Raw genomic sequence first — 12,497 nt, 5'->3', positions numbered from 1 at the left:
ATAATTTAAGAACATAAGAGAAGCCATGTTGGATCAGGCCAATGGCCCATCAGTCCAACACTCTGTGGCCAAAACAGAGTGGCCAAAAACCAGGTGCCATCAGGAGGTCCATCAATGGGACCAGAACTCCAGAAACTCTTCCACTGTTGCCCCCCAAGCACCAAGCACTATCCCTTATGTCTAAACTGATGAACTTCTGCTCCATATGTTTATCTAACCCCATTTTGAAGTTGTCTATGCTTGTAGTCACCCATTTTGAAGTTGTCTATGCTTGTAGCCACCACCACTTCCTGTGGCAGTGAATCCCACATGTTAATTACTCTTTGGGTGAAGCAAAACTTCCTTTTATCTGTTCTAAACCTACTGCTCATTAATGCCCACAAGTTCTTGTATTGTGAAAAAAGGAGAAAAGTACCTTCTCTACCATCTCTATCCCATGCTTAATTTTGTAAACCTCTAACTTGTCTTTCTGCGTCTGCCAGATTTTAAGAGAAAAACCTATATGTTGGAAGGAAGATGGGGAACTTCCCAGTTTACTGAATTAAAATACTTTGGCAAATGTTCCTTTTCTCTTTTCTTCAAACTGCCAGAGGAACATGTTCTGTGCTCAAAATGACCAGCCAACACCTTTTGCTTTCAGGAATGCTGACATGTTAGTTATTTCTGACTTCTTCATATGCTTTGGGCATCCAGGATAACTTTATATTCCTAATGTCATAGGACCAACCAATTTTATAATCCCAGCAATATTCTGGAGATAACACCTTACTGGGCCTGTTCCGGAGGTAGTACTTATTTAAGTGGCTTTCGTCATGCCAAATGGCTTCCAAATTATGCTCTTTGTCATATCGGATGCCTTCATAGCATTCCCTGGTAAGGTTGTAAATGCGTTGTGGGGTGCCACCAAACACCGCTGCATGATAATAGAAGTCCCCCTCTTCATAAGGGATGTATGCAGCTGACTCAGGGTTCCTCTCATAGGTGAAAGATTCCCTGTTTGCCTTATAAAACCAAGCTTGGAGTTGTGCCACTGATTCATCCAGAGTCTCTACTCCATAGTTGCTCTCAAAGACTTGGTCAACATCCATGCAAAAGAGGAAATCCACTTCATGGCGGATCTGGCTTTCAATGAGGTCTGCAATGGTTTTCATGCGCATCATGCTGATGTCTTGCCACCGGCTCTCCTTTTCTACCTGGAAGACTTTCAGTGTCCGAAGCGGACCCAGCTCAATCAAGGGCACTCCTGAGAGGTTGTCCACCACAATATAGAAGATAACGTTTTGGCCAGGCATGAAGTAGGTGTTGGCTGAGGTTAAGAAGTTCTTCAAATATTTGTCTAGGTACCTGGGGGAAGACCAGAAGAAAAGTCACAAACCTTTTCCAAAATTAAGTCCCAGTCAAGGACTGAGTTCTAAAGGTCTGCTTCAGTTAGGCCCCTGGCTTGACTAGCTCATAGGGGAGTGGGTGACTGTTTTGTTTGACAATTTAGGATGCCACTTGGCTGTTTTTGTAAGAAAGTAGAGCTCTGTATTCTGTTAACTGAAATATATCTCTGATCAGGGCTATTTTTGAGCAGGAATGCACAGAAACGCAGTTCTGGCTGGTTTGGCATCCAGGGGTTTGGCCTAATATGCAAACGAATTCCTGCTGGGCTTTTTCTACAAAAAGCACCCTGGAAAACAATGTCAGGGGTGATGTCAGGGGTGTGGCCTAATATGCAAATGAGTTCCTGCTGATTCGCTGATTCACCTCCCCCCCTCCATGAAAACGTCAGCTTAAAATGGATGCATCGAATGCACATACTTCTACCCTGACGATGCTGCTTCCTTCTTTGCTATTGAAATTTGGGTCTGTGGACACTCATCTGAAGCTGCACATTGTTTCCTCCTCTTACACAATCTTAAGGGCATCCACTTTGCATAACTGACCACAGAACTTGCAGCAACAAAGCAAGTTATAAACTCAGAAGGTTGAGAGTGTGCATTGAAACAGAAGGCAATATTAGATCATATTTTTTGTCTTCATATTATTTCATATTTGTCAAAATAAACAGAACAATACAACTCTCCTCCCACACATTTCATCTTTATGCACCCACCTTTATTTTTAAAGTGAGACAGTAAGAACTGCCAGTCCCTGAAAGATAATATCTCTTGCCTTTATGAATCATTGTTCCAGCTTCGTGTAGTCATTAAGTGTGTGGACTCTTATCTGGGAGAACCGGGTTTGATTCCCCATTCTTCCACATGCACCTGCTGATGTGACCTTGAGTCAGTCACAAGTTCTCACAGAGCAATTTCTGTCAGAGCTCTCTCAGCTTCACCTATCTCACAGGGTGTTTGTTGTGAGGAGGAGAAGGGTAACAAGATTATATGCTGCTTTGAGACGCCTTTGGGTAGTGAAGGGCAGGGTATAAATCCAACCTCCTCTTCCTTCTCCTCCTCCTTCTTCAAAAGTGGTAAGCCTGGAGCAGTAAATCAGGCACAGAACAACAGAGCCTCTACTGCCACCTCTGCATCAGGAGAGACACTGATCCAGTGCAGAGATGCTGGAGATTAACTTGTGTTCCTCTCAGAAGAGGCTGACTGGATATAGGTGAGGCCAGAAGTGTGGGGTCACCTTGGGACACATTAGTACATTAACTTGTATGACTAATTTACATGACACATGAGCAGATCTCTCAATGCACATAGTTTGGAAACATCTGTAATAAAATTATGAAACTTTTTTTTAAAGCTATAGAAAAGTATTTGCTATAAATAACAACAATATTGCAGTCAGTGATTAAGCAGCACTTACTTCCCAATGGCAAAAACTGTCAAGCCAACTGTGACTTTCTTCTTCTTGTAATAATCCTCTAAAACTGATCTCTCGACGGTTCCCTCCCAGATGATGGGGGCTGACCAAGAAGTCAATGTGCGCACATTCATGCGAGCGCTGACAAATAAGAAGGAGATTACTAAAACCCATTAGACACTGACTCAGCAGCTGTAGCACAATCTGTCAGGTACAACTTTCTCCCAGCATGTCCCCCCCCCAGGGGTGCCAAATTCAGGTTGGGAAATTTCTAACGATTGGGAGGTGGAACTAGGGTTGTCAGGTCCAACTCATGAAATATCTGGGGCCTTTGGGGGTGGAGCCAAGAGCAAGGTTGTGACAAGCATGACTGAACTCTAAAGGGAGTTCTGGACATCACATTTAAAGGGACCATGCGCCTTTTAAATGCCTTCCCTCGGTTGAAAATAATGGAGAACGGGGGCACCTTCTTTTGGAGCTCATGGAATTGGATCCCCTGGTTCAATTTTTTTGAAACTTGGGCGGGGGGGGGGGAGGTTTGAGGAGAGACACTGGATGCTATGCTGAAAATTTGGTGCCTCTACACAAAAAACCAGCTCCCCAGAGCTGCAAAAACCCATGGATCGATTCTCCATTATACCCTATGGGAATCTGTCTCCTTAGGGTATAATGGAGTACCCAGCAGACATTTCCTCCCCCCCCCCTGCTTTCTGATAACCCTGAAGCAGGGGGAGGGCCTCCAAACCAGGGGATCCCCTGCCCCTAGCTGGGGATTGGAGACTCAAGATGGAAACTCTAGGGGAGGATGTGATTTGGGGAGGAGAAGGATCTCAATGAGGTATAATGCTATAGTCTACCCTTCAAAGCAGTCATTTTCTCCAAGGGTATTAATTTCTGTAGTATGGAGGTAAACTGTAAATCTGGAAGATCTCCAGGCACCACCTCGAGGCTGGCAAACCATTTTCCCCAAACCCTGCATCTGGTGCAGGTGGATTCCACAGTTTACCCAGCTTTCTCTCAGTCTTAAACCTGAAATACCTTTTCAGTACTCAAGCAGATTAAGGGTATTAGGAGCCAGCCCCTACTGACAACCCCTCCAATAATAGCCAGAATAATCTGCACAGGAAGTTTCTGGGCCCTCAATATGCTCAGCCCCATAGCTACAGGGAAGTCACCAAACTACCAGAGGAAGGTATACATGTAGTTGACGCAGTCAAGTTCCAAATATAGTAGTAACTGCTTAGATTTTTTTAGACAAACACTGAATTGGCAGAAACTTCCTCAAGGCTCCCTAACCACAACTTTCAACTCAAGTCAACATTTAAAAAAATCTTGGAGTCCTCACAGAGTAGTCCCCCCCCCCCACACACAGTCTTTTGACACAACATTCCCTACATGAGTTGTTCTCTATACGCTGGCAAACATTTTCATATTCCTAGTCAGTAGCTCAGGCATATCAGTCACTAAAGAAATGAGCACACTTTGCAGCCCTTCAGAGGCACTGGAAGTGCAGAGCTGAGTTATATTGTGAAGCTCCTTTAAATCCCCTGGAGTATGGCTTGAGTCAGGGCTTTGGGGTAACCTTCAACTTCATTTCCAATTGGCTTTTTCATGACTTCTAATTAGGATTGCCAAGTCCAATTCAAGAAATATCTGGGGACTTTGGGGGTGGAGCCAGGAGACTTTGGGGGTGGAGCGAGGTGACATTGGGGGTGGGGCCATAATCAAAGTTGTGACAAACACAATTGAACTCCAAAGGGAGTTCTGGCCATCACATTTAAAGGAACTGCACACATTTTAAATGCCTTCCCTACATTAGAAATAATGAAAGATAGGGGCACCTTCTTTTGGGTCTCATAAAATTGGACCCCCTGGTCAAATCGTTTTGAAACTTGGAGAGCATTTTGAGAAGAGTCATCAGATGCTACGCCATACATTTGGTGCCTCTACCTCAAAAAACAGCCACTCCAGAGCACCAGATACCTCCAGATCAATTCTCCATTATACCTATGGGAATCCATCTCCATAGGGAATAATGAAGTTCCCAGCAGACATTTCCCTCTCCCCCCTCCCCCACCCGTTTCTGACTACTCTGAAGCGAGGGACGGCCTGCTCCCACCTGGGGATTGGCATCTCTACTCACGAGTTGCTGAACTTCCAACTTCTTCAAAGTAATGCAGAACAACCAAGGGTTCAAATTTATCTTTCCTATGCAAACGACCTCTGAAAAGATTGTGCAACCAAGAGAGGGTCTGGGCTGTTTTCACAGCCACTGGGAGTGGCCATGTTGTTCTGCCTCCTCCCCCCTGCCCCCATTCAGCCTTAAAGACACAGACACCCATCCCAAGAGGAAGCCGTTCCTCTGTAGGCTTCCGAGTCGGAAGCCTACAGAGGTGGAAAGGCACATGGTGGCTGTGGGGGTGGGGCTTCTCCCCTCCAGCTAGCTGACTGGGAGCAGAAAGGAGCCTCGGAAAGTAGGAGAACTCCAGCTGGGACCTGGGGATTGGCAAGCCTAATTCTGGTCAAGGTCAGTCTATTTCAGGCTTTATTTAGTGCCCTGCAGGCGGGCTGCCCAGTGTCCTGTTGCAGCTCAATCTCTCTCACCAGGAATGAGGGTTTTTCAGGGTGAAGAGACCAGCATGGTACCCCACTGCATATTTAGAAACTGACCCCTGTAAACATAGGCCTTTGTTCTTACCTAGTCAAACAGTTGCCCTGTTTTTCAAGCAAGGGAGGGGGGTCCGTTTGGACCTTTAAATCGGAGTTGTAATGAAAGACACCTCTCACCCTCTTTTGGGTGCCATTTTAAATGTCAGGTTTTTCTCAACTACATTGTGAATCCATGCAGAGGCCTCCCTTCCCCTTTACTTTATCCACCTATTAGGAGGTGAATGTGGGATTTTGTCAGGATCTGAGCTGAAGCCCTTAGAGAAATGGAGAATTACATATGCTTCCCTGAGCTCCTGAAAATCACATATGCTGCCCTGGATCACTGTGAAGGGTATGAGTAGAACAATTCATTCTCCTGCCTTCTTTTTTCCTTTTAGTAGACCTGATCACTGTCAGTATTCTGTGACCCCTGGAACACTGGGCCATTTTTGCGGCTCTTGTTCATTTGGTTTTTCTGTGTATCTGCATCATCCATGGGCAGCCTGGTTTTGCTGCTTTCACTGGCACAAGCCACTCTGTTTACTCTGAAATATAATGACGTTTGATAATTGTTGGAAAGGTCTGGAGGAAGTCTCTCCTTTTCCTGCCTGGAGGAGTGTGTGAGGTAGCCTGTCTGTGTTAAAATACTGACTAAACTGTTTTCAGCTGCTTAACCCCTCAGTTACTTCTCCTAGACATCAGATGTCAAGCTCTTTGTTTACATTTTCCACATGCCCTTGACTGTTTTGTTTATTCCTTACTGGGTAAAAACTCTGTTATCCCCACCACAAGTCAAAGAGCCTGCAGCTTTGAAAAGGCACTTTTTAAACTTTAGTTGTTATAAAATGGAAGTGCTTGGAGTTGCTCTTTAAAATTTTAGTGAATCCAATCAACATGGTGGAACTCCTGTTGTTTCTTCCCCTGAAAGATTTCCAAATGGCTGAGGCCACTGTGGGATATTAAATCTGACGCTAGGTTTTGTATTTTTGTCCTGTTATGTTGCCATTTGCCATTTTGCTTTGTCTTTTTAAAATGCTGTTTAACTTTTATGATTTTTACATAAAATAGACTTTCCCCCTCTTTTCTAATAATAAAAAAAAAGCCATGACTTCCACATTCTTTGTACTTATTTTCTGTGCTATGGTTACTTGTGCCAGGGTGTTACCCTGTGGATACCAGGGCTTCATTTGTTGTCTATGTAGGAAGATTATAATAAGATGCTTGGGTTGCTGAGAAAGAAATAGCTAGTGGCAATTTACAGCTTTTCAGGGAGGTTTTTGGATCCTGGTTGGATCAGGAGAGCCTGAGAATGCAAGTTTGGTCCAGAAAGCATTTTGTATGTTCCATCTGCTTGGCATGCAGGAGATTTCAGGTTCAGTCCCCAGCTGGTCCAGTTTCAAAAGATCAGGTAGCAGTTGATGTAAAGTACTCCCCTCCCCAACTGGAGACCCTGGAGAGCCACTGCCAATCAGAGTAGAAAATGCTGTCCTTGAAAGCCCAGTGGTCTGAGTCAGTATAAGGCAGCTTCGTGTGTTTTCCATAGGCAAATATGAAAGTTCCGTGCAGAAATGAAGCTTCTGGCACAGATGTCCAATATCATGTAAAACATTTGCCAGAGGACAGTGGGAAATGTGAAGATGAACAGCTTTGCCTTACAGAACACTAACAGTGACCAGATGTTCTGAAAGCATTATGGTTTTAATTTTTCTTTTCTTTCTTTCTTTTTTTTTTTTTAAAAAAAAAAAGCCATTTCCCAGTGACTCTTGTCTGTGCTTAATTTAGCATCCTGTTTTCAGGCAGTTTGTTTTTCAGGCAAAGCAGAAACACCCGTGACGATCCCTGAGCAAAAATGCTTTAATGTTGGGCTCTCACCCAGCTTTTTCTGAGCACAGCCTCTCTTCATGCTTTCAGTTCTTCAAGACCAAGAGAGTTTATTTTATAAACACTAAGATACTGCAAAACCGATAGGGTGTCACACTATGATATGCATCCCAGAGCACCCTGCTAGTTGTGCAGTCTATATCTTGTCCTGTCTAATTATTACACCATTAAAGTTACTATCTACAAAAGCCAGTATTAACCTCCCTGCAATGCCCCTTCTTTCTAAAGAAAAGTATTTTGCAGTCTCAGTCTGGCTATTATTTCTATTCCTCCTCCACTTAATGGAGTAGCCATAGTTTAGAATTAGAGCAATGCTATGCATGTAATCTGGACACAGCAGCCTATGAATTGATCATATTATTGCAATGTGCCTAACACAGAGATGCCTTTAAAGACTGTTCAGAAGCTTCAGTTGGTACAAACCACAGCAGCAGTGTTTTTTGCCAGTCTACGTGAGTAAGGAAAGAGTAAAATCTTAGTAAGAGATAGAGTGACTCAATTAAGGAAGCCATGGCCTTCAGTGTGTAAGACTGGTCATTAATTCATTGGGTCATCATAATTGGGAAGTGATTTGATGGCACATAACAGTTACAAGTTAGAACACAATGCATCTCATCAGTTTTGAAATATCTTTGCCAGTTTGCTTCTGAGCAAGGTTTAAAGTGCTGGTCATTATCTATACGACCCTAAATAGTCTGGGACCAAGGTATTTAAAGAACCACTTTCTCTCAAATGAGCATGTCCCTCTGTTAGGATAAAATTTTGCTCTTTGTGTACCTTCCTTTGCCTTTGGAGGTGGGGAAACAGAGACCAGGCCTACTTGGTAGTGGCTCCTTGAGTACAGAACTATTCCCTGGAGAGATTTGCCTGCTGCCAGGTTTGTTGAGCTTAAAGTACCAAGTGAATGCATTTATTTTCCTGAATCTTTTTGCTGATTTCTTTGTTCTATGTAGTTCTTCTTTCTTCTTCCTATCCTTCCTTCATTATTTTTCGACAGCAGCACTTATTGATGTTTAAAGTTGGAATGTGGCTGTTTTTACTGCTGTTTCTTTATTAACCTCTGTATTGATTTATGGTTTGAATGGTTGTTATAGAAACCTCAGCAATAATGATGCTAAGAGTGTGAGATAAACATTTCTGAAATAAGGGTAGATTTCTGCTAAGAAGAATTTCCATTCATTCCCAATTGGGTGCCTGCAGCCAAATTTGGAATTCTGACACAGCATGGTGGGCACAGCAACTAAATGGTTGCTACAAGAGGCAGAGCCAGCCACAAAATGATTGCCACAGCTTAACTGTAGTAACCCAGTTCAGATCCTTGTGCTGCCAGCACGTTTAAAAAAAAATCTGCACAACCGATCAGACTTCCAGTAATTATTCAGAAGACCTGATAGGCAAAAGCCCTACCTGGCCCCAACCAATTCCTTAAAACACTTACTGGGCACCAGAAGATGTGTTGGTGGGTGCCATGGTGCCCCTAGGCATCACATTAGGGACCCCTGGAGTAGAGACTAATGGCCTTGGTGGACCAGTGTTCTGATTAAATAGAAGGGAAGCAGTTTCATGTGTTCATGTGTCAATTAGGAAGACTGGCTGAGGAGTGCCATTTTTATCAGTACCATTCCAGTTGGTACAGCACGTACTACATACTGAAAGGGGATGGTGGTCCAACAGGGCTGCTCTTACATGCTTAATAAGCAGCTCTATGGAAATTACATGATCAGAAAGAATCCCTCCTCTTTTTGTCAAGACCTTCCTCTTGGACACATAACGCAATCTAAAATCCCCTGCAGCATTTCTGGGGAAGGTTTGTCTCATGCAATGTGGTTTGAGGAAGGATCTGACAGCTTGCCATTTCAGTCAGTTGCCATCCTTGGGGAACTTGTGGTCCCGTGTTGTTGCTCAGTTCTGTGAACTCTTGCTTTGCTTGTGAGGGGCTGCTGGTGCTGGGTGGTGGCTGAGATTGTTGGGGACTTTATTTTGTCCTAATGTAGAGATGGCTGGAGCCCAAATGGAACTTCCTCAAGCTGTTAACTTAGTGCACAGTGAAGCTAAGGAGCTCATTATTTGGAGACATATGTTTGGGGTAGGGTGGTGAAAACTGAGCTGACAAAGTCCTGAGTAGCACTGATGCACCCTTTGTCAAGCTGAACTGATGTGTCAGATGCAGGGCTCTTTTTGTTAGCAGGAATGCACAGGAATGCAGTTCCAGCTGGCTTAGCATCAGGGGGTGTGACCTAATATGCAAATAGGTTCCTGCTGGGCTTTCTCTACAAAAAAGCCCTGTGTGAAATATTGGTGATGCCAGAGGTATGACCTAATATGCAAATGACTTCCTGCTGGGATTTTTCCACCAAAAAAGCCCTGGTCAGATGTGTTCTTTACAGTAAGCAAGGTTAGATGCAGCCAAAGCATAGATAACTATTCATTTCTTTCCTGTAATGTGCTTTTTGAAACCCTCTTGGAAATTTCAGCTGGTCCCAAACAATGTATTGATGGTGTTAACACATTGCTATGGTCATAGGGTGCATTCACACTACACTAACTAATGCATTTTGTAACTGGATTTTTACTGTGTAAAAATACAGTCTGACTGCTCCTGTTTTTTGGGGTCCTGCTCCCTGCTTAATCACTGCCCCGTTTTCTCCCTTGTTTTGCCTGCAAGGGAAGCTTGGTTAACAAGCTTGCTTGTAAGAATTGCTGCAGTTCTTGTTCTTCAGAGTTCACACTGTGCCAGGGGCCTTTTGCAAGTCCTCTCTCTGAGTGGGGGATGGATGTCTCATGTCTAGCATGCCTACCTATAAACTTATGTGCATGAACACTAAGGATCATGCTCTGCACACTGCCTGACCTTTCGTACACAGTAGCTGCTGAGGTATGTGTTGATGGTGGATAATAGATAATGGGGAAACGGGGGCCTTTAATACTCAGGGAGAAGGGGCTTGGCTGGCTTTGGTATGAAGACTTGGGTGTTCCATGCATGCCCCTGTTCTCATTTCCGGCATGTTGGAGGGCATGCTACAAGCATGGTTCCCTGAATCAGGAGAATGACAGCTATGCTGTGGGAGTTCACTGCCTCCCAGACGTGGGCAGGCCCGGTTCTGATTGTGACAAGAGAGGTGGCTTCAGCTTTCCCCACACCTGCACGGTTTTTAGTCCTGAAATGGCCACAGGGAGCTCTGTTGCTAAAATATGTTGTTTACGTGGCTTCCCAGTGCCAGAACAGTTCAACAAGCTGCATTCCAAGCTTATTCTGAAAAGAGCTGTTATTGTTTGAGTGGGGTCTCGGTTCTATTTTGGCCAGAGGGGAAATAAACCTTCGACCCCGGCTGTTTTCCTGACCTGAAGTCATCATCATGATGACCTGCGCTCCGTAATCATTGACCCCTATTTGAGTGAGCAAACAGCAAAGCCCCACAAATATAAAATTGTCTTCTTGTTGTCAACTCGGAACCAATTGGTAATTGAAACTGTTGCAAATTTTTTATATTTAGCTTCTAGGAATGTATTTGCAAATTGCCATTTGATGGATGGATTGGTTCCAGTTATGTTCGATATCATTCCAATAAAGGTTATTGTATTGTATTGACCTGAAATGGCCCTTGAGAGCTATGTTCTCTGCTGAGGTAAACATAAGGGTACCTGTTGAGGAGCCAAGATCGTGACACTTCCATTTTGAAGGTTGTATATTACCCTCGAGTGTTGTGCAAGCCTCCCCATATACCCCAATACCTTGGTTCTGAATTTATATTTCTTACCTTGGATTAAACCACTGGGGCAAGGATATCCCATTTGGTTCTTGATTAGCATATGCATTCCTGCAAGAAGACAGACAGGTTGGACAGGACACTGGATGTAGCAACCCTTCCCACGGTCAATGCAGATTTGGGGGGTGAACACAAATTATGTCAGGAGTGGTGGGACAAATTAATGCACTATAGGGGGAGTTGGCTGTGACTTGACAATGACAACAACAACAAAGATGGCTCTTCTGTTCTTTGTTCCCCCTTGAGGATGCCTTATACTGAATCAGAGCACTGGAGTATCTAGCTCAGGAGTGTCAACCCTGCCTGGCATTGACTCTCCAGGGCTTCAGGCTGGGGAACAACAGATGTGGGGAATGAAGCCCTTTAGAACACAGGTGCTACCACAGAGCCAAATATACAAGTTTCAGGCCTATGGGTTTTGGTTCTGTTTTACATGTTCTTCTTACCAGGGGTTGAACCAGTCGGGCATGGTCAGCCAGTGTTCTGTTCTATTTTTTAGCTCAGCGATCTTTAGGCTCCTGTATATGAGAGAGAGCAGACAATCAGAGAACTGGGACACAACATGTTACCCTAGTTAGAACAGAACTAGTTTGGTGGTAGCCCCAGTGTTCAAGCACGCAGAAGTTGGATCCAGGTTGAATTCAGCACATTCTCTAATTAAAGGGATCTCGGGTTGTACCGGGAAAGACCCTCTTACTTGAGACATGGTGAGCTGCCAGTTCGGCAGCAGTAGAACAGGTGGACCAGTGGCCTGACTTAGGTCAGAACAGTTTCATATAGCAGTATTGTGAAAATCTAAAGATGTGTGACAATAGACTCCTGACCCAAGGCACTCTGTGGTATTCCTGAATCAATTGTTAATTATCAGTTCTTGTTTACGGGAGTCAAGTATTGCTTTTCAGTTTGTATCCAAAGCCAATGTAACTTAAATTTTTTTAAAATATATATATATAATCCTAATTTCTTAATTGTACTCCTACCCAGGACTTTTTTGGTAGAAAAAACCCAGCAGGAACTCATTTGCATATTAGGCCATACCCCCTGACATCACTATTGTTTCACACAGGACTTTGTTGTAGAAAAAGCCCAGCCAGAACTCATTTGCATATTAGGCCACACCCCTGACACCAAGCCAGCTGGAACTGCATTCCTCTGTTTTCCTGCTCAAAATAAGCCCTGCTCCTACCACTGTTTAAAAACCCCACCAAACCAATGAGCAGTGACTTCAGCTGCAAAGTGCAAAGCTGTAATTCTCCCCCAAACAAGAACTGGTATATATTACTGGAAGTGTGGGTATTTTTAAAAATATAGCCATTGCGACTAGATTGCGGATGCTGAAAGAACTTTTACCCAGATGTATGCAAATACTATAACTTTTACCCAGATGTATGCAAATACTATAAC

At 43.9% G+C, this 12,497-nt stretch overlaps 1 protein-coding gene across 1 annotated transcript in view; it reads right to left on the bottom strand.

Moving 5' to 3' along the window:
• Nucleotides 1–501: 501 nt before the first annotated feature.
• Nucleotides 502–12,497, bottom strand: part of LOC132580529 (N-acetyllactosaminide alpha-1,3-galactosyltransferase-like) — a 29,904-nt gene continuing 17,908 nt past the window's right edge. The window contains exons 4-7 of the mRNA XM_060251390.1: nt 11,540–11,611; nt 11,085–11,144; nt 2,800–2,937; nt 502–1,344 (exon numbers count right to left, since the gene is read on the bottom strand). Of these exons, the coding sequence (XP_060107373.1) occupies nt 654–1,344; nt 2,800–2,937; nt 11,085–11,144; nt 11,540–11,611 (961 nt within the window). The 3' untranslated portion in view covers nt 502–653. The remainder of the gene's footprint in view (nt 1,345–2,799; nt 2,938–11,084; nt 11,145–11,539; nt 11,612–12,497) is intronic.

The sequence above is a fragment of the Heteronotia binoei genome, chromosome 12, assembly GCF_032191835.1.
Source record: "Heteronotia binoei isolate CCM8104 ecotype False Entrance Well chromosome 12, APGP_CSIRO_Hbin_v1, whole genome shotgun sequence".
Taxonomy (NCBI): domain Eukaryota; kingdom Metazoa; phylum Chordata; class Lepidosauria; order Squamata; family Gekkonidae; genus Heteronotia; species Heteronotia binoei.
The sequence above is the reverse complement of the archived record's forward strand: the minus strand, read 5'-3'. Positions and strand labels throughout refer to the sequence as shown.